The 22,536-nt window shown below is 40.6% G+C and overlaps 1 protein-coding gene across 1 annotated transcript in view; it reads left to right on the top strand.

Moving 5' to 3' along the window:
* Positions 1 to 22,536, top strand: part of SIDT1 (SID1 transmembrane family member 1) — a 62,779-nt gene that overhangs the window by 17,939 nt on the left and 22,304 nt on the right. The window contains exons 8-14 of the mRNA XM_073804220.1: positions 2,235 to 2,306; positions 2,725 to 2,818; positions 10,631 to 10,674; positions 16,755 to 16,826; positions 18,172 to 18,317; positions 19,309 to 19,382; positions 20,767 to 20,833. Of these exons, the coding sequence (XP_073660321.1) occupies positions 2,235 to 2,306; positions 2,725 to 2,818; positions 10,631 to 10,674; positions 16,755 to 16,826; positions 18,172 to 18,317; positions 19,309 to 19,382; positions 20,767 to 20,833 (569 nt within the window). The remainder of the gene's footprint in view (positions 1 to 2,234; positions 2,307 to 2,724; positions 2,819 to 10,630; positions 10,675 to 16,754; positions 16,827 to 18,171; positions 18,318 to 19,308; positions 19,383 to 20,766; positions 20,834 to 22,536) is intronic.

Here is a 22,536-nt window from a genome sequence, read left to right as displayed (position 1 = left end):
GAGGGTCATCAGCAGTGGCTTGGCAAGGCAGTCTGAGACATACATGAGAAAAAAATAAAGGGAAGAAAATAATAAATCTCAAGATATTATTGATACTACAAAATGCCATTTAGTGCCTGAATCTTTTCAAAGTCTTGTACTCCCTCAGTTGGCCCAGTTGGCCCAGTTCACTCAGTTGGCCCTTTACTCAACAAATATTTACTACTGTGAAGTAATGATCTTATACAGCAGATCGAGGTCCATTTTCAAAGATCATTTTTGTAGCGAGCAGTAATGGATCCACTTATATTTATCGGTAGTCATCATTTCCCCAAGGAAAATTCAGAGTTCTCAATTCCCATTGCCAAAATTGTACTTTCAAGACAGTAAGTGAGCAAAGTAGGGCAACTTATCCCAATGGCAGGGGTTATGTCAGCTCTTAGGCATAGTACAAGTGGTTATGGGCAACTACCCACTACCTACCACGGGAATGGAATAGGCTGTTGATTGAAAACACAGACCCCCCCAGCAGCTGATAGGCCATATGTGATCAACACGAAAAGTGTTTACTGTTGAGTGTAACATCGTTCCCTCAGTATTTAGGTGAATTTTCTTCTAATATACTCTTTAATCTCTTAATTACATAGCTCTAGAGTTTTGCCAACATCCAATGTTCTCGGTAAACTGTAAGTCCTTTGATGGCCATATAAGAAAAAAACAAATTCTCACTGCCTAGAAAAATGCAAACCAACAGTGCAAGAGTGTTCCCCTTTCTCCATACCCTCTCCAGCATTTATTGCTTGTAGATTTTTTGATGACGGCCATTCTGACCAATGTGAGGTGATAGCTCACTGTAGTTTTGATTTGCATTTCTCTAATGATTAATGATGTTGAGCATTCTTTCATGTGTTTGTTGGCAATCTGTATATCTTCTTTGGGGAAATGTCTTTTTAGGTCTTCTGCCCAATTTTGGATTGGGTTGTTTGTTTTTTTGATATTGAGCTGCATGAGCTGCTTGTATATTTTGGAGATTAATCCTTTGTCAGTTGCTTCGTTTGCAAATATTTTCTCCCATTCTGAGTGTTGTCTTTTTGCCTTGTTTATGGTTTCCTTTGCTGTGCAAAAACTTTTAAGTTTCATTAGGTGGGAATGTAAATTGATACAGCCACTATGCAGAACAGTATGGAGGTTCCTTAAAAAACTAAAAATAGAACTACCATACAACCCAGCAATCCCACTACTGGGCATATACCCTGAGAAAACCATAATTCAAAAAGAGACATGTACCACAATGTTCATTGCAGCACTATTTACAATAGCCAGGACATGGAAGCAACCTAAGTGTCCCTCAACAGATGAATGGATAAAGAAGAGGCAGCATACATATACAGTGGAATATTACTCAGCCATAAAAAGGAACAAAATTGAGCTATTTGTAGTGAGGTGGATGGACGTAGAGTCTGCCATACAAAGTAAGTCAGAAAGAGAAAAACAAATACTGTATGCTAACACATATACGTGGAATCTAAAAAAAACCAAAACAATGGTTCTGATGAACCTAGGGGCAGGACAGGAATAGAGACACAGACATAGAGAATGGACTTGAGGACATGGGGAGGGGGAAGGGTAAGCTGGGACGAAGTGAGAGAGTAGCATTGACATATATATACTACCAAATGTAAAATAGATAGCTAGTCGGAAGCAGCCGCATAGCACAGGGAGATCAGCTCGGTGCTTTGTGACCACCTAGAGGGGTGGGATAGGGAGGGTAGAAGGGAGGCGCAAGAGGGAGGAGATATGGGGATATATGTATACGTATAGCTGATTCACTTTGTTATACAGCAGAAACTAACACAACATTGTAAAGCAATTATACTCCAATAAAGATGTTTAAAAGAAAAAGAAAAATGCAAACCAAAAATGTAGTAGCTCTCTATTTTTGCAGCTGTTTTCTTCAGATGTCTGTGGCATATTGAGCCATATGATATCAGAAGAAGGGTCAAGCCTTCTTCATTCAAGAAAGGAGGCTGCATTCTCATTTGACTCACTTAGTGCTACCAAAATGCACCCAAACAAAGGCCAAGTTGAAAGTTTTAACCGAAAAGAGTATTAGACAGTTTGAAGGTTTTCACGTAGTTCTTGCTAAAAGAAAATTCAGCAACCAGAGTTAATTCTGGACAGTTTTTAAACAACTGTTCAGATCAGAGACCAGGAACCTAGTATCTGATCCATTGGGCTTTGTTCTTTTTTACCAGAAAAGGAGAACCAGACCTGGAATCTACAACGTGCAAAGAACCTTAAAGTGACCATTGTTCCTTCCATTAAAGGTCAGTCTTGTTACTGAGATTCAGTGGAGAGATTCCTATGTCAGGAAGGCAGTCATGTCATTCAATGCTAATGTCATCCTTCCAGAGAAACATCATAAGAAAACTAATGTTTACCTTAGAGATAGAAGAGAGAATCAAAGCATTTTGCTAAATCCTTTGCAGAAAGAAAGGGAAGTCAATTATGAAGTTGTATACAGGAAGTCCCTTCCCAGCTTCCCTGATGAAGTCATCACTGTGAAAGGCAGCCATTTATGGACGATGTCTGGGTGACCTCCAATAGCTTTGCTGCTTTGAGTGGAATTATCTTAGGATTTAAGAATGAGTGTGATGCAGATGGGCCCAAGACGCTGTCCTGTCCCAAACATGGTCCTCTCTTCTCTTGAGGACATCCTGACCAAAGCTGTTTCTCTTCCCTCAGGATCTGTTTATGTGAAATCCATTCTTCTCAGTTTCCTCATCTTCTTCTCCTTCTACTTGGGATGCCTGTTTGTTGCATTTGTTCATTATATCAGGTATGTCAAGAGTTTCAAGAAATGTCAACCCCCTTCACCTGTCTCTGCTTAGTGATTAGCACATTAGATTTTAGAGCCATATTAACTGGATTCGAATCTACCTTAGCCACAAACTGTGTGATCTTGGGCAAGTTACTTAAACTTTCTGTGCTTAAGTTTCTCCATCTGTAAAATGAGATAATAATTTACCTCATAGACCAGTATAACTGCAGTGTTTACATCAATGTCCTGCACAGAGTAAGTGCTGATAGTGTTAGCTATTTTCATAGTTAATGAAACTTCAACAGAAAGATAGCTTTGGTAATTTTTAGACCAGAAAATACTTAATGTAGATCCTATGGAATGTAAGAAATGAGTTCTACCTAACATGGAGATTTAGAAACAGCTTTAAACATTCCATCAAAAAGTACAATTAACGCCTAAAATAAATATTGAGGTATAATAAGTAGCAGGAGTAATAAATATGCTTTGACACTACATTACCAGGTGCTTTCTTACTGTTGTAGCATCAATTTTACAGTAAAATGTTCCTCGAGAGAAAAAAAGGAGATAATCATGCTGTAATTTGGAAATTTCCCTTCCCAAGAGTTTGGAGCCCCCAGTGAAAAGAGCACCAGTCTTTCCTTGTATCTCAGAGCAGGCCTGAACCCTGAGAATTCCATAGCTTGTCGTGGTCTCTGTAAAACAACTACAAAGGAATGGCAGGAGGTATAACAAACAAATGTTCTCTCTCCTCTTGCGAACGTAAAGAAAACAAAGCCAGTATAGAGTTTTCAGATTAATGGGCAAGTTTAGTCTCATCTGGAGAAAAACCTCAAGGCTACCGCAGTGATACAACTATCTCAGTGATACAGGCCTACCTCTGACTCAAAACATAACTCCTTTCTGTGACTTTTATGAAGCTTTGCAATTGAGAAACTGACTTCAAAAACCCACTGACCATATCTGGGACAATTTGAGAACCAAAACAGTTAAGGAGAATAGTGAATTATAAACCATTGAGAAAAATAGAAATTCATGAATCCCTATCAGTAAGGGAAGAAAGGAAGGGAGAAAAGGAGGGAGGAAGGAAGGAAAGAAAGACCAAAATTCTTACAGATATACATTTAATAAACTCAACAAAATTACTAAAATAGATACACATTAGGGACAGGACCCATTAGCAAATACTGACCTAGAAGGGAGGACTCTTGCCTACAGCAGAACACCAAACACTGACTGGTAAATAAGAAGAGGGTGTTGGAAAATCATCATTTTGCATAGATCAGGTGAAGAATCATCAATGAATACTAAAACTAGCAGGAAAATCTGATGAGGATCAACATATTTGCATGGCCTTAAGTGTATCCCCACAAATCGCTTAGTAGTTGTAAGGGAAAAAGTAGTAACTATACAGTGGAGAAATTAGACTATTGACAGGGTGATAAAAATTAATATGACCAAGGGAAAGTTGGACACTCTGTGTCTCCAGATGTGATGCCCTGAGAAGGAAATAGCATCACTTATGCAGTATTCCAGCCAGAAATGCACATTTTTAATATAATCCTGAGGAAAAAATTAGACAAACTCAAAATGATGAACGATCTATTAAAATGTATCACGAAAGACAAAAAATAGCTATGGAAATGTTCCAGATTGAGGGAGACTAAATATATGTGACCACTAAGGACAATAGTTGATCTCAGACTGGTTCTTTTACTAGAAGAAAAATATGCTATAAAGGACATTATTGGGTCAATTGACAAAACTGTAAAACAGACAGCAGATTAGATAAGATTATCATATCGATGTTAAATGTGCTGAAGTTGACAACTACACTGTGGTTATGGAAGAGAGTATCTTTATTCTTTGGAAATATTTAGGCACAAAAGTTCATGACATATGCAACTTATTTTCAAGTGGTTCAGAAAAAAATTTTTACGTATACATGTATATGAAAACACACATATGCACCCAGAGACAGAATGAGAAAGCAAAGGGGGTAATACGCTAACAATAAGTGAATCTAGGTAATGATACATGAGTATTCTATATTCTATTCTTATTCTTACAGCTTCTCTATAAATGTGAAATTATTTTCAAATAAAAAATTAAAAACAAAATCTCCAGTCTACAGGCAAATATTATATCTGGAAAGTGTACATACATTAACTGGTTATCAGCTCATTAATTTATCAGATCATAATCACTAACACTGAACAAGCACTTATTCTTTGCCAGGCACTCTGAGTAGACTATCTCATCTAAAGCCCCACAACAAGTAGTAGTATTAGCATTATTTGACAGTTCAGGAAATTGAGGCATTCAGAGGTTAAGCAGTTTGACCAAGAATTCACTGCCTGGGTTTGAACCCAGGCAGCCTGGCTCCAGAGCCTTAGCTCTTAAGCAGCCCGGACAACATGGGTCTGGAGTGATCAGGGCATGTGAAGGAGGGCAGTCCTAATCAAGGAAACCAGGTCAAAAACCTGGAACCCCAGCATGAATTTGATTGAAAAGGGGTCTGAAAAGCTGCCAGTTTTGACTCAGATGAGTTACAGCATCATGGGAAAAGAAGTTCATCTTTTCTGCCTCTCTTAGGAAGGCTGTCTCTACCGCTGATGTTCTAGATTTTAGAAAATAGGTTTCACCTCTTTAGTTACCTAGCAGATATAACCAGTGTACAAACAGACAGAAATTAATAGCTGGATATCAATCTCTCTAAAGTTGTTATTCAGCCTGCTGAAGCGAGCACAGCTGTTGAAAGTTGTGGCGTAGGCTCTGTTGAAACCTCTGGCTGCCAGATTACTTTGCTACTGCCAACTGCACAAGCATAGATTCTTTCCAAATATAGGCAAACTGAAAATAGAAATCTGGAGACATAAGAACTACTTGGCATCTAAATAGGGGAATAAACTGAGAGAAAATGCTAATAGAACTCTTCCTTCATTGAACTAAGCAGAAATAACAAAGTTCTCTACAAAACCAAGTGAAGCCAGCCAGTCCTGGAGCAGAATGCCGATTGCTTGTTGAGCCCCCTGTTCTTTATTACTAATACATGTGGGGTTCGCAGTACATGCTATGAGATCAGGATGAAAACAATGATTAGAGACATGGCTCCTGTCCTCAGGGAGCTAAGAATTCAAAGTGTTTTTATGCTACTTTTTGTTTTTTATGTTTTTTTGTTTTTATGTTTTTTTGGCTCAACCCTGAACTCCATTCCCCTCCCCACCCCCAGCTCCAATTCATTCAGCAAGTATTTATGGAGCCCCTGCAATGACCCCCCTGGGTCAAGCACTACATACATGTCTCTTTTTTTCTTTAATTATATTATATCTATATCAATTTATTTTTAAAACTTATTTTATTAATTTATTTTTGGCTGCGTTGGGTCTTCGTTGCTGTGCAGGGGCTTTCCCTAGCTGCGGCAGGCAAGGGCTACTCTGTTGCGGTGCGCGTGCTTCTCATTGCGGTGGCTTCTCTTGTTGTGGAGCACAGGTTCTAGGCGCGCAGGCTTCAGTAGTTGTGTCTCACGGGCTCTAGAGCGCAGGCTCAGTAGTTGTGGTGCACGGGCTTAGTTGCTCCACGGCATGTGGGATCTTCCTGGGCCAGGGCTCAACCCCGTGTCCCCTGCATTGGCAGGCAGATTCTTAACCACTGTGCCACCAGGGAAGCCCTGCATACATGTCTCTTATTCCTTCCTCTCAGTCACCCTGCCAGATGTTGAGTTCAAACTATATGATGCTGATTACTCGTTCTTCCCTTGATTCCTGTATTAGTTATATATTGCCACAATAATGCTGTATAAAAATCAACCATAAGGGCCTCAGCTGTACTTTGCCTCTCAGCAAAGTACTTTGCCTCTCATCCTCCAGCAGCCTAGCCCTACTGTATCTCCAAAAGAGATAGCAGAAGAATGCAAGGCTTCCTTAAGAGGTAGGTTCAAAAGTGGCATGATATCACTTCCCCCTCTTCCTATTGGCCAAAACAAGTGATAGGCCAGTCCAGCTGCAAGAGGTAAAGACACAGACTCCATTTTTGATTGAAGAAGCTAGATACAAGATGAGGTATAGCCATTTTTCTATCAATCTAGCATAGGTCTCAATTACTCTTTTTTTGTTTGTTCACTCGATACTGCCTGCCTCACCCTAGCTTTGTAAATAATTTAACTCCTCTAATTAAGAACTTTATCAGCTCCAAAACCTAGGGCAAATGTGGTTAAAGCCTGTTAATACAAACACAGTCCAAACACATCATCTTTTGTGAGTTCATATAATTGCTTGCTAGTTAATATCACTAAAATTGTTTTTTTAAAGGGACTTCCCGAGAGCCTCATTTGCCAGCTAGAACAGTCAGACCCAATTGTAACTGCTCTCCTTAATGATATGCCTTGTTCACTCAACAAATATTTAGTTATCATTTCCTGAGTGCCAGGCCCTGTCCCAAAGGTTAGTGATACAGTGGTGAACAAGACAGTCTAGATCCCTGCTCTAATAGAGCTTACATTGTACAAAGGAAAAACATATAAGCAAGCAATTAATAAAATAATTTCAGCTAGTGACAGGAGGAGAACAAACACAGTGGTGGGACAGAGAATGACTGGACTGGGGAAGCTACTTTAGATTTGATTTGTTCAGCAGGGAAGACCTCTCAGGACCAAGACCTGAATGGCAAGTAGGAGCCAGCCATGTGAGGATTTGGGGAGAGAGTGGCCCAGGCAGAGAACAAGAGCAAAGGCCCTGAGGCAGGGATGGGTTTGCTGTGTCTAGGAACAAAAGAGGTATGAAGAGAAGTCCCTCCACCAAACATACCAGGATCAGGGGTGTGCAACTTCTAGAACCCCCATTTGGAAATAAACAAGAACATGTACCAAAGCACAGGCACATGTAGTCCCCAACTTTCCTCCCTTCTCCCCCAACTCCAACTTCATGTCCAAAAGGGAGGCTTATGTGGGGGGAAGAGAGCAAGTCACAGTTTAATTTTTGATAGACATTTACATTTGATACACCCAGTTTTTAAAATAATGACTTTATTAAGACATAACTCATAGACCATAAAATTCACCCCCCTTTAAAAATTCAGTGGTTTTAGTATATTCACAGTTGCACAACCATCACCACTGTCTAATTTTCATCACCTCCAAAAAGAAACCCTGAGTTTATCAAGATTATAGGATACAAGATCAATATACAGAAATCAATTGTATTTCTATACACTGGCAGTGCACGATTCAAACACGAGATTAAGAAAATAATTCTATTTACAATAGCATCAAAAATAATAATAGAGTACCTAAGTAAAAATTTAAGAAAATATGACTTGTACATTGAAAACTACAAAACATCCTTGAAAGAACTTAGAGAACCTAAATATATGAAAAGACATCCTGTGTTCACAGATTGAAAGACTTAATATTATTAAGATGGTATAGTAGACAGAATAATGGCCCCCCCAAAATGCTCATGTTCTAATGTTCAGAACCTGTGAATATGTTACTTTACATGGCAAAAGACATTTTGCAGATGTGATAAAATTATGGAGATTATCCTGGATTATCTGTGTGGGTATAATGTAATCACAAAGGTCCTTATAAGAGGGAGGCAAGAGAGTCAAAGATAGGAGGAGGTGTGATGAGGGAAGCAGAGGTTGGAGTAATACATTTGAAGATGGGGGAAGGGGCCATGACTTAAGGAATGCAGGCCACGTCTAGAAGTTGGAAAAGGCAAAGAAATGGATCCTCCCCTGGATTCTCCAGAAGGAATACAGCCCTGCTGATATCTTGATTTTAGCCACATAAGACTCATTTTAGAATTGACATCCAGAACTGAAGATAATAAATTTGTATTGTTCTAAACCACTAAGACTGTGATATTTGTTACAGCAGCAATATAAACTAAAAGACGTGGTAATACTCCCCTAACTGATTTATAGATTCAACACAATCCCTATGAAAGTCCCAGCTGACTTTCTTCCAAAAATTGATAAACTGATCCTAAAATTCATCTGGAAATGCAAGGGACCCAGAATAGGAAAAAAAATCATGAAAAAAAAAAAAAAAAAAGAACAAAGCTGGAGGTCTTACACTTTCTGATGTCAAAACTAACTACAAAGTGACAATATTTAAAACTCTGACACTGACATAAGGAAAGACATACAGATCAATGGAACAGAATTGAGAGTTCAGACATAAACACTTACGTTTATGGTCAATTGATTTTTGACAAGGGTAGCAAGACAATTCAATGGAACAAGGATATTCTTTTCAACAAATGGTGCTGGGACACTTGGGTATCCACATGAAAAAGAATGAAGTTGTTGTACCCCTACCTCACAACATATAAAAATAATTAACTCTAAATAGAACATAGATCTAAATAAAAGAGCCAAATCTATAAAACTCTTAGAAGAAAACATAGGTGTAAATCTTTGTGACCTTAGATTAGGTAATAGTTTCTTAGATATGATAGCAAAAGCACAAGTAAAAAAAGAAAAAAATAGGTAAATTGGACTTCATCAAAATTAAAACTTTTGTGTTTTTAAAGGACATTATCAAGGAAGTGAAAATACAATACACAAAACTGGAGAAAATGTTTGTAAATCATATATCCAGTAAGAGTCTAGTATCTAAACTAGGTAAAGAATTCTTACAACACAAAGATAAAAAGAAAAATATCCCCATTTAAAAATAGGCATTTTTTAAATTGAATAGATGTTTCTCCAAAGAAATATGCAAATGGCCAATAAGCATGTGAAAAGATGTTCAACAACATTAGCCATCAGGGAAATGCAAATCAAAACTACAATGAGATATCACTTCATATCCACTAGGATGGCTATAATAAATTTTTTTAATGAAAATAACGAGAGTTGGCAAGGATGTAGAGAAATTAGAACCTTGTACATTGCTAATAGGAATGTAAAATATTTAGTTCCTGCTATTGAGCTACAGTAGAAAACAGTTTAGAAAGAAATGTTAAACACAGAGTTACCTCATACTCAGCACTTCCATTCCTAGGTCATACCCAAGAGAATTTAACACATATATCCACACAAAAACTTGTACACAAATATTCATAGCAGTGTTATTCATGATAGCTAAAAAGTGGAAACAATCAAAATGTATATCAAGTGTAAACAAATAAATTAAGCATGGTATATATCCATACGATGGAATATTATTCAGCCATAAAAAGACTGAAGTATTCATTCATGCTACCACATAGATGAACCTTGAAAGCATTATGCTAAGTGAAAGAAGACAAAGAGACCACATGCAATACAATTCCATTTATATGAAATGTCCAGAATAGGCAAATTTATAGAGACAGAGAGTAGATTAGTGATTGCCAAGGGCTGGGAGGATTAGAGAAAGAGCAGTAACTGCTACGGTTTGAGATTTCTTTGTGTGATGATGACAATGTTCTGCAACTAGAAAATAGTGATGATTGCACAACTCTGTGAACATATTAAAATTCATTGAATTGTGCACATTAAAGGGTGAATTTTATGGCATGTGAATTATCTGAAAATAAATGAATATGGAAATAAATTAATGAATTTAATATATGTATGCCTGTATGTGCCTAGGTGTGGAATTGCTGGGTCATATTGTGTCTCTAGGTTTAACTTTTTAAGGAACTGTCAAATGGTTTTTCAAAGTGGCTGCTCCATTTTATAGTCCCACCGGCAATGTATCAGAGTTCCGATTTCTGCACATCCAAAGGCCCATTTTTAAGAGATCCTAGCAGACAAATCTGCAACAAAGTCTATAGGGAACAAATGGAAAATGCTGAAGTTTTTGCGGTCTTAGGAGCATGTGTATGTGCTTGTTTGCAGGTTTCAGAGAAAGTCCATTGATGGAAGCTTTGGTTCCAGTGACGGTAAGAAAAATCCCTGGTTTCAATTCAAACTGATGTCAAGTATGTGGCAACATTCCATTTGGTACTTTTGTCTCTCTGACTTTTGTGATTTCCCAAACCCTCTATTGATTCCTATCCCCCCACAGACACACACAGAGGGGTCTAATCTGCAGTCTTCCTACAGAAAGCAGAGCCAGTGAGAACCAATTTACACACTTGATAATTACTGAGATATGGAGCTCACACTAAGAGCCTTTGTTCGGAGAGTTCCTCATAGTTGTCCACAGCCCATTTGTCAGCAATTCATCTTTTTAAGGAGTTTAATGTTTTCTAGGACATAAATTGTTCATATCTGTCTTATCACAGAGCTGACTTGTGAACAATGGTAAGAATTTATTGTGTCAAATCTAATACAGAGCTTACTTTTCCCAAATTGAGATAGAGGGTTTTTTTTTGTTCAAGGATCTAGAAAACTGAAGTATTTGAGACCAGCAAGTATAAGACAGTATTATAACTTTGGGAAATCCAGAGTAATTGATTATCCAACCATTGTAATATGCCCTTTCTTCCACTCTGAGGATTTGAACAAAGGAATTTAGCTGCTTGATCTTTTTATTAAATCTTTTAAAAAAAATTAAATGTCCTTATTTTTAAAACTTGAGATATAATTGACATATAACATTGTATAAGTTTTGGGTGTATAACACGATTCCACATTTGTATATATTGCAAAGTGCTCACCACTGGAAATCTAATTAACATCTATCACCACACATAGTTATACTATTTTTTCTTGTGATGAGAACTTTTAAGATCTATTCTTTTAGCAATTTTCAAATACACAATATAGTATTATTAACTCTAGTCACCATGTTGTACATTACATCCCCAGGACTTACTTATATTTTATAACTGGAAGTTTGCACCTTTTGTAAGTGTCCTATTTTTGGAAAAGCCTAAATCAGCATGAGTTACTCAGTGCTCACAAGCTATTTGGCATACAGTGATCATTTGGAAAAGGAATGATGGAGTGAGACTTGATTTTTAAGTCACATGCAGCAGATTATTTTTTCTAATTTTTATTGGACTGTAGTTGTTTTACAATGTTGTGTTAGTTTCTACTGTACAGCAAAGTGAATCAGCTATACATATACATATATCCCCTCTTTTTTTGGATCTCCTTCCTATTTAGGTCACCGCAGAGGACTGAGTAGAGTTCCCTGTGCTATACAGTAGGTATGCAGCAGATGTTTAGTTCTGTGTTTTCTACAGTTAAGTTAGAAAGACACAAAGCGACTCCCTACCCCACCCTCCCTCTGCTGGAGGTCTGCTTCTCCTGCCTTCCTTTGACTTTTGTCTTCCTTAATGTCAACGTGTCTATTTTTCCAGGCATCCAGGCATTGGTTTTAATAACATTCAACAGCCAATGTAAAGGAATATAAAAGAACACCTGCTCTAGTGTCTTTAAAATGCTAAGTACTACTTTCTATTTTATTCATAATATGTTAAAATGAAATGTCTTCTCTCCGGATCTCGGCCTTTTCTCTCTGATGCTCTCCAGGTTTTGCTCTTATTTAGGCCTAGTCGAACTTAGAAAGCCCGATTGGTTGGATCCGATAGGTGCTCTGTGAATGGATTCTCTGTTATTTTTATTGTATGAGTGAAGTCATTTTATCACTGCAATGACAATTAAAGGAACTTCGTATTCAGAAGGGTCTCCTGAACAGTGAAGCCCTGGTAGACAGAGCTGGGACTTGAGCCAAATCACTGTCCAAGATCAAGATGGCTCTGAAAATTAGCTAAGAGCTAGAGGCACCCTTCAGATAACAAGCAGAAATGAATGAGTGAGCAAAAAAATAAATAAAGATGCATCCGTTGGATTCATGCGGCTGCAGGTAACAGCAAAGTTTATCTCAAACATACCTAAACAATAAAGAGTGTCTCCTCTCCCTGGAAGCTGAGCAGAAGGGTGGGCTTCAGGATTCACTGAGTCCAGGGGCTCTGGTCCTTTTTCCTGCCATTCCCTTGACTCTGCTTTGCCCCCAAAGCTGGTAGTGAGATGGGTCTTCACCTGACAATGTCCAGAAGGAAGGACTGTTTCAGAAGCACCTAGCAACTTCTCTCATGTTTCATTGGCCTAGAGAGGATCATACACTTGTTGCTAAACCAGTCACTGCAAAGGAATCTATTTACTTACAGATCAATCAAGTTTGCTTATAGAATTAGGGTGAGGTCATCTTTTTCTAGGACCAGCATTTCTCAAACTCAACATTATGGACATTACAGCCAGACTCATTCTTTGTTGTTGGGAGCTGCCCTGTACATTACAGGATGTTTAACCGCATCCTTCACCTCAACCTACTAGAATTCAGTAATACACTCCCTCCCTGTGACAACTAAAGTTATGCCCAGACATTGTCAAACGTCCTCTTGGGAGCAAAATGTTCCCCCCACCCCTACCCCCAACCGAGAATCACTGACTTAAAAATATGGGCTTCCAGGCACAGGTGAGGGAGGATACCCAAACAAAATCCCAGCTTAGTTAGGAAGTAGGAAATAGGAATGTTCACCACAAAGGGCTCTGAAATCAGGAGGAAGTAAGGAACCTATGTAATGCTGAGAGGCTACGGGGAAAGATGACACATGACCACTGGTGAGACAAGACCTAGGTTCTTCAAACAAGAGCAGAGAAGATAAGCTCTACCCTAGGGAGGAACCAGTTAGCGACTCTTAATCACATGACCACAGAGCACGGAGAAACCAGCCTGTAGCAAGAGACAGAGGCAAGTGAGGGACCTTATCTGAAAGCTAATGTGAAAGATTCAGGGGAGGAACCTTTAGAGAGGAGCAAGGATACAGAAATGTCTTTGTCTCCCAAGGGCCAGTATCAGTGTGCCCAAGGCGGGGCTACAAGAAGTTTAATGGAGCTTAGAGCTACAGGAAATGCCCTGGGGGCCAGTGCCTAGAAGAAATGCTAGGAGCAGCGTTTGAGAAAGGGGACCCCACTAGATTTGGCATGCTGTCTGCCGCAATCAACGTGGAGCTAGGTATCTGAGGAACTTGGCCTGATGCTTTCACCCTAGGTATGCCTGAGATGGAGGAAATGGAGCCAGGTCCCTACAACTTGCTAAATTGTTGGCAGCTGTTTTAGTTATGTAATGATAGGAAGGCTGCATTTGGAAAATCTGTCGACTCCCCTGCATGTGTTTTTCTTCGATTTGCCTGCAGTTTTTAAAGTTGTGTTTGAAAAATGTTGACATTGGCTCCAACTAAACTAAAAAGCAAAGGAAGTTCTTTCATACTTCATGGGATAAAGAAGGAGATAAGAGGCTGGAGCCCAGGTGAAATGGAAATAGTGTTGGTAAAGAGCAGCTTCAGGCTGTGAAGGGACTTTACTACTGCGGTGTGACTGGATGGACACTGTATTCTCTATTCCTCACTTAGCACTTAGGACAGGGGCCTCTGTGGTAATCTAAAGGGCACTGGGCAAGGCTCTGTGTTCTAAAAACATGTCCTCCAGTGGCTCTATCAGTGGAAAAAACCCACATTTCACATCATTGTTAAAGAGCCTATACAGAAATTCAGTTACCACCTTGAAAGAGAGACAGATGAAACGTGACTCACAGGCCTCTGGGACCACATGAGCTGTCACCAGGAACCTGGGTGCAGCCTAAGAGGAGGGTACTTTCTCAAGTGAGGGAGCTTGGTGAACTTGCCAAGTTTGCAGATTTAAGAGCCAAATGGCCAATCAGATCCTTCCCTGGATGGAGCGATTACTGAATCAGCCTCCCAGCAAAGAGCAGGGCCCGGGAGGGATAAGACAAGCAGCGTGCTGAGTCCAGAGGGGTCAGGGAGCACAGGCCATCCTCAGGCTCTGTGGCAACAGGTCTCAGACTCTAGTCCTGACTCTCTACTCTGCTTTTTCCCAGCTTTGCCTGCCCGGTTTTTTCTTCTAGAGGAATTTTACTTTTACGTCCTTCTGCAAAGATTAGTGGTTTTCTTCATTTTCTCCTCAACTTTTGAGATACAGCATGACACTCGTTGGGAGAGGTAGCCAACTGGCATAAAAATGAAATATCATGTCAGCTAGTTCACAGCGTTACTGACTCCCTCTTCCGCTTCCAACCTCCTGAGTCTGGAGACGGAAGCGGGCAGGACAATTATAAATGTGACGTCCCTGAAAGAGCCAAGCATGCTCAAAATGAAATGAAGTTTTTCTCCTCACACGGAGCAATTAATATAAAAGGCAAGCATGCAAGCGTATCCTATTCTAAGTTAGTAAAGCAGACAGATGGCAAAGGGCCCGCACGCAGAGAAAAACATACCAGAACAAGTCTCCCCATTAAGATGAGCTCATTCACAACTTTATATGTTTCCTTATTCCCAGCCAGAACATCTTGGTCTGTCCTATAAACTGATATTTTGTGTTTAATTCTGCTTTCTAAATGCCATACAGTTAAATAGAAATATGGCTTGCCTTCTGGGCGCATCCATCATGTTTGAAGTTTGGGAGGTAATGCTTCGGTTTTTGCATTCTAAGAAGGTCTTAGACATTAGAAACGTTAACAGAATACCGTTATCCATTGTTGACCAGTCTCCTATTTAATTGTGCATATAGAAGTGCACAGATTTGTTTTTGTTTTGTTTTTGTGGTACGCGGGCCTCTCACTGCTATGGCCTCTCCCGTTGCGGAGCACAGGCTCCGGACGCGCAGGCTCAGTGGCCATGGCTCACGGGCCCAGCCGCTCCGCGGCATGTGGGATCTTCCCAGACTAGGGCACGAACCCGTGTCCCCTGCATCGGCAGGCGGACTCTCAACCACTGCGCCACCAGGGAAGCCCAGAAGTGCACAGATTTGAAACAAGAGCACTGCTCATGAAAATCTCGATGCTCTTGTCCATCACAGAACCATTGTTGTTGTGGTTGCCTCGAGGTGAAAAGAACTAGCGACTACATCGAAATCAGGTCCTGCTCGATTGCGAGGCAGAGTGCAGAAATCATCGAAGTCTGAACAAACCTACACAGCTGGCTTTTTCTTTTTAGTGAAGTTGTCGCTTAACAAAACAGTGATTGTTTTTGTTTGCTCACTTGCTTTGACTTTAGTTTTTGCCATTTTTTCTCCTTTGATCACACACACGAAAACCCTTTGCCTCCTACAGACCATTTCAACCCCCCGCTGCAGAGGAACTCAAGCGTTCTCCGATGCACGTGTCTACTTCCCATGCCAGGGGGTTTCCCAGGAACAGAAAATGCCCAAAATCCTGGGGTTTATGATTTTAGTATCATTCTTCGCTTACTATTTGCACATGTAATATTTGGAAAAGTTTGAGGCGCGTCCTCTTAAAGAATGTTTTTCTCTCACTGCCAACAACCATTTGGCAACAGACATGCCTATTCTACCTCTGAACTATCCCCCAAATAACCCATATTCCTGCACATCCTTAGTTCACGTTGTCATTATTTTTTGCTCCAAGGAGTGCAGTAATTTCCATCCTGTCAGGGCTCATCCCGTCTATAGTTAGGGTACCGTTAATGACTGTGACAAATAAACCTCCGAATTATAGCCCCTTAATCACAGAAGTTTATTTCTGGTGTTTATGTTCAGCGGTGGCCTTCCTCACAGTGATTCCAGGACCCATGCTCCTTCGTTCCTGTGATTCTGCAACACTGCCAGGCAGGAATCGGCAACGTTTTTTCTGTAAAGTGCCAAATGGTAAATGTTTTAGGCTCTGCGGGCCACGTAGTCTCTGTTGCAACTGCTCCACTCTGCCATTGTAGCCAAAAGCAGCCACAGACGTACTCAACGAGTGGCTGTGTTTCAGTAGAACGTCGTATGTAAATACTGAAATTTATCATTTTACCTGCCATAAAATACTCTTCGTCTTCTGATTTTTCCCTAACCATTTAAAAACTTTAAAACCATTTTTAGTTTAAGGGCCATACAAAAACGGGTGGCAGGCTAGATTTGGTCTGCAGACCATAAAATTGGCCTGCAGGCTCCTACATTAGAGTGAAAAGAAAATCAAACTATTTAGAGTTATGTTCTTTCACTTTGGCAACTGGACATAAGGTGTTTGCCTCTTTGCTTTTCTTTTTAACAGGCTCTGGAAATACGTCGGTGTCACATCCCATTGCTGCCAGCACCCCTGACGAAAGCAATTATGGGGCAATAGGTATTTCCTACAATGAGTCCATTCATGGAAGTGTTTCCTGATTCTCCAAATAGGATATAAGGAGCCCTCCAGCCACTAATAACTGGGAGAGTGGGCAAGGCCGTCATCGTATAAGATTATCTTTTATTTATAAGATGAATTGGCTCGATGATCTGGAAGGTTCCTTCCAGCTCTAATTTTCTCTGGTTCTATTGATCCGTTTCTTGGGTCTGCTAGCCACACTTGAGCAGAATTTTCTATGGTTGCCATCAACTCCCTTGGGGATTTTCTCATACCCAGCCTGAGTGTAGGGCGTGAAAGATGCGTCAAGAGTCTGACGTCAGGGAGCCCGACATCAACTGACCCGGTGTTTCATTCTCAGGTTTCAGTGGAGTAAGGGCGATCAGAAGACTGAGGCTGTGCAGCAGGTGAACACGGCTGAAGCCTAACGATCTTCCATTTGGGCTAACTGCATAAACGAACCTGCACACTGCCACCCAGTCATTCACATGGCAACCCCCAGGGCTCGTTCAGTGGCCTGAAGGGTCAGAATTCTGATCCTTGTCTTGTTAGAGTTGGCGTGCATTGACGCTTCCACACACTTCCATGATGCTTGCGGGCCTATGAATGGTGCACCTTAAGCTGTCAGCATAGAGGGGCTGGGAATCCTGTATGCCTGCCCTGTTACTCTGTAACTTTGAGAAGTATGTGGGCTCAGTGCTGGAGACTTATTTCTGGCTCTGCAAGAACAGGGTTTTTTGTTTTTTTTTTTTTAACCATCTGAATAGAAGAAATAAAGCAGAAGGTAGGCTCTGCTCATGTGCTCATTAGGCTGTGCAAATTCCCATCTGCTCTGGGAAACATTCACAGGATTCTTCTTCCTGAGAATGTTGTTTCCATTATATAATCATAGATACAGCATGTGGGGGATTTCGGTGTACAAATACTTTATCCACGAGAAATGTATAGCTGCTGGACGTGTTGGTACTAACACGTACATGTGGTAGATGCTATACATAATTACGTGAATGTGTATGTTTATACATTTATGCTCATATTTTAAAATATGAAACATGAAATATAAGCATAATATTATTTTTGCAGCCAAATAGTTAACAGAGCAGATGCCTTTATATTATGTATTCAGCCCTAGAAAGAGATGATTTAAATATAAAAATAGGAGGAGAGGAAAATTAGAGGTCCATTGAGGAGCAATTAGAGAAAGAACACGTGCTGTGGGTAAGGAGTTGGTTTTTACCAACACAGCATTTTCAGGAATGAGTCAGCACTGTGCTTTTTGCAGAGAGAGATGGACTCCATGGGTTCTTCACGGTTTGGGAAGGCAGATGAGTCTCCTCTGTTTCAGATGAGTCAAGCTCCAGTCCTGGCAGGCAAATGTCCTCCTCCGATGGCAGACAGACATGCCAGTCAGACACGGACAGCTCCGTGGAGGAAAGTGACTTCGACACCATGCCAGACATTGAGAGCGATAAGAACGTCATCCGGACCAAGGTACTTCTGCCAGGTGGTGCTCTTCGAGAGGGCGAAAAGTTCAGGAGCCAAATACAACTTCAGCAACACCTCAATTTCCTTTATATATATTTTTTCTTCAGGGGGAGTCAAATTTCTCAGTGAGCTTTTTATTTATTTTGTTTAAACATCTTTATTGGGGTATAATTGCTTTAAATGGTGTGTTAGTTTCCGCTGTATAACAAAGTGAATCAGCTATACATATACATATATCCCCATGTCTCCTGCCTCCTGCGTCTCCCTCCCACCCTCCCTATCCAACCCCTCTAGGTGGTCACAAAGCACCGAGCTGATCTCCCTGTGATATGCGGCTGCTTCCCACTAGCTAGCTATTTTACATCTGGTAGTGTATATATGTTCAGGGGGCTTTTTAGATAAAACTTAGCTACATACTAAAAGCAATACTTGGTTGGTTAACACTTCTTTCTGGAGGGAGAAAGTGAGAGCAGTAAAGAAAACAGAGCGCTAAAACGCTCTCAGGGTCTGAAGGGGCTGAGCATGGACAAAAGTTGAGGAAGGGATCCAACCAAATGGGAGAAAAGATTCATTTGAAGGGTGTACTTGGAAAAACTCCCTGGTTGTATACATAAAATCCTTCAGGAGTAAAAGCTCATTTCTTTCTGGCTTGTATGTTGTATCCAGTAAGGGACACAAAGGTGAATCGTACTGTTTCAACCTCGTCATTCAAGAATCACACGATGGGCATCTCTGAAAACTGGGAAAGCAATTCTTGAGATCTAAGAAGCATTCAAGACGCCCAATAGGCTTCCCACATCAGCCAATTTCCCTAAAGCCAAGGGAAATACTAGGATTTTTAAAGGCATCCTGGGAAAAGCAAAATTAAAAGAAAAGTCTTGTTAAATAATTTTAATCCCTAGTGAGTGATTGAACTGAAATGTGTAAAGCTCTCCTTTATATTTTATGCAAGAAATCCAAGTACAGTTTTGCACTCTCTTTTTATTTGGCATCCCAGATGTTCCTTTACCTGTCAGATCTGTCCAGGAAGGACCGGAGAATTGTCAGCAAAAAATATAAGATTTATTTTTGGTGAGTAAATGACCAGGAGGGCTATGGTTCTCTTTAGTAAAATTAAAGTTTTCCTTGTAAAAGCTGCAATCACTTATGAGATTCATATAAGTGAATCAAATCACAGGTTTCAGTGTTTAATGAGGCACAGGTATAGGTGTTTAAAGGATTCATGCCACATTTGATAGGAAAGACAAAAATGAACTACCGAAGGAAACCAGCCCTAAATTAAATAAATACAAAGTATTAAATAAGAATGGTAGTGGAATCCCATAGGGAGACACTAAATCCTTTTCTAGGAAAATACAGTAACAATAACATTAATGTCACCACCTTCCCTCTTCTCCTCACCAGGACTTGCTCTTGGAAGAGCCAGTGATTAAAGGGATGAGATGCCTAGAGCATCTCATAGTAGCTAGAAACCTCCCTGAGTGAAGATGATACCATCAGCCAATAATAAATAGACCTGCGATGGTCAGACACAGATGCAGTCTTCCTACAAGCAGAGAGTCTGAGGTGCCTGGCAGGGTCCCCTCCTTCCTCTCAGAAACCCCCAGCTGACACTTGTGATAGCCCTTCCCATTCTTTTTTCTGGAAGGATACCCTTTTACTGGGATACAGATATTAGAGGAAAACAAGGGCCAGTGGGGACCACATGGAATTCCATAGTAGGGCCATCATTTTGGAACTAAGAGATATCTAAAAGAGCCACATCCCTTTGTGAGATCCATCACCGATTACCTACTCTCAGATCACTTTTTTTTTAAATTTTTAAGTCACAACTTATTTTTATTAATTTATTTATTTTTGGTTGCGTTGGGTCTTTGTTGCTGTGTGCAGGCTTTCTCTAGTTGCGTCGAGCAGGAGCTACTCTTCACTGCGGTGTGCAGGCTTCTCACTGTGGTGGGCTTCTCTTGTTGCGGAGCACAGGCTCTAGGCTCACGGGCTTCAGTAGTCGTGGCACGCGGGCTCAGCAGCTGTGGATCGCGAGCTCTAGAGCACAAGCTCAGTAGTTGTGGTGCACGGGCTTAGTTGCTCTTCAGCATGTAGGATCTTCCCGGACCAGGGATCAAACCTGTGTCCCTTGCATTGGCAGGTGGATTCTTAACCACTGCACCACCAGGGAAGTCCCTCTCTGATCACGTTTAATCTAACAATATCCTAAATAGATAGGCCCTCATTAATAATTGGTTAAACCAGAAGCAAGTATTATTTACACTGTTTTACAAGTAACTGTATGAGAGGAAGATTGGAGAAACAGGAACCACATAATCAGTTTCTAATCGCGTTTGTGAGTTAACTAGGGAGTTATGGGGTGGAAAGATTCTTTTTTTTTAAAAAAAAAAAGGGCAAAGTTTCCATTGTTATTTTGGAAATAACCGTTTCTGATTTTTTGCCTGCGTAGGAACATCATTACCATTGCTGTGTTTTATGCGCTGCCTGTGATCCAGCTGGTTATCACCTACCAGACAGTAAGTGCTGCCCCGAACTCCAAAATCCCACCTTTCATACTGCAGGGAAAGAAATTTGCTGCGAATTACGGAGAAAGGTATAACTTGAGCTCCGTCCAAGAATTAATTCCCCGTTTGGGTTCCCACTGGATTTCTCCACTGGTTTGTCTTTGACCTTTAAATCTAGTTCCCAATTGTTTTATCACAGACCGCTTGTATTATTTTGACTACCAATCTGAAATTATTCCCTTGCACTCATTTAGTCTTGGTATCTATCAACTGTGTCTATTTTTTACCAGTCTGCACTTTTGATCATCATGGGATGATGAGTAAAGTTGCAGACCAAAACAAAGAAACCTGATGTCTAATTTAGCCTGTGTCCTGTCATTGAGGGTAAATATGTTTTGTAAAAGTAAGAACAGCTTCACAATACTAATGAAATATTAAAAGAAAATATAAAATAAATAAAAAACAGACAAAAACAATAATTAAAATAGCTTGAGAATCCCCACTGCACCTTCACAGAACCCTAGGGTCCAGGTCACTTAAGGGATCCCGTCTGGGATCTATTACACATGAAAAAGCCCAGTTAGAACAGCACCAGGCTAAAGGTGTTTCTAATGCAATGGTTCTCAAACTTTGCATTAAAATCATCTGGGGGACTTTTAAAAATCCCCGTGTCCAAGCTGTATCCCACACCAGTTAGATCAGAGTGGAATCAGGCATCAGTATTTTTTTTTTTTTTTAGATGTTGGGGGTAGGAGTTTATTAATTAATTTATTTATTTTTGCAGTGTTGGGTCTTCGTTTCTGTGCGAGGGCTTTCTCTAGTTGCGGCAAGCGGGGGCCACTCATCATCGCTGTGCACGGGCCTCTCACTATCGCGGCCTCTCCTGTTGCGGAGCACAGGCTCCAGACACGCAGGCTCAGTAGTTGTGGCTCACGGGGCCAGTCGCTCCGCGGCATGTGGGATCCTCCCAGACCAGGGCTCGAACCTGTGTCCCCTGCATTGGCAGGCAGATTCTCACCCACTGCGCCACCAGGGAAGCCCCAGGCATCAGTATTGATAACTCCCAGTGATTCCAGTGTACAGCCAAGTTTGAGAGCCAGGAGTTTAATAATATTTCACCAATTCCATACTTAATACGTGATGAGGACGAGGACTTTATAAGCCTTGAGTACCACCATTTATAATCTAAATATTCTCTGAATACTTTGGTGCTGTCAGAAGATACAGCTATGCTGTGATCTAGGAAGGTTCTTAACGATAGCGATAGTGATAACTATGGACAACCGACCACACATCTCCTTATGTCCACCTGCCCTGTGGTTACCATTTCCACACAGAGGATGGAACAGCTCCTTACCCTCCCAGGATTCATCTAGAACATAGGATGTACCACGACCATCCTAATAGGCAGGTCCCAATGTTAGCATCCTCTCAAAATCCTTTTATAATGAGAACAAAGGAAACATACTCAGTTGCATTCTGCCGTGAGGCCACATAAGGAGGGACACGGAATATTTCAATTCAAAGCAAGATGGCAGCATTGAAAGGAAATGTGTCTATACTGTGGAAAGGCTGAAGATAACGACCCATCCCCTGCTGAGAAGGGGCGCTGGTTATGCTGTACATCACCGACAGTTGATCGCTGTGAGCACTGTCCACTTTTTGTGATTTCAGGCTCAGGGGGTGGAGGAAAACAGCATCTCCTCTTTTCACTC

This window comes from Tursiops truncatus, chromosome 4 (genome assembly GCF_011762595.2).
Source record: "Tursiops truncatus isolate mTurTru1 chromosome 4, mTurTru1.mat.Y, whole genome shotgun sequence".
NCBI classification, from domain to species: Eukaryota; Metazoa; Chordata; class Mammalia; order Artiodactyla; family Delphinidae; genus Tursiops; species Tursiops truncatus.
Note: the sequence above shows the minus strand (reverse complement) of the source record. Positions and strands in the feature narration are given on the sequence as shown.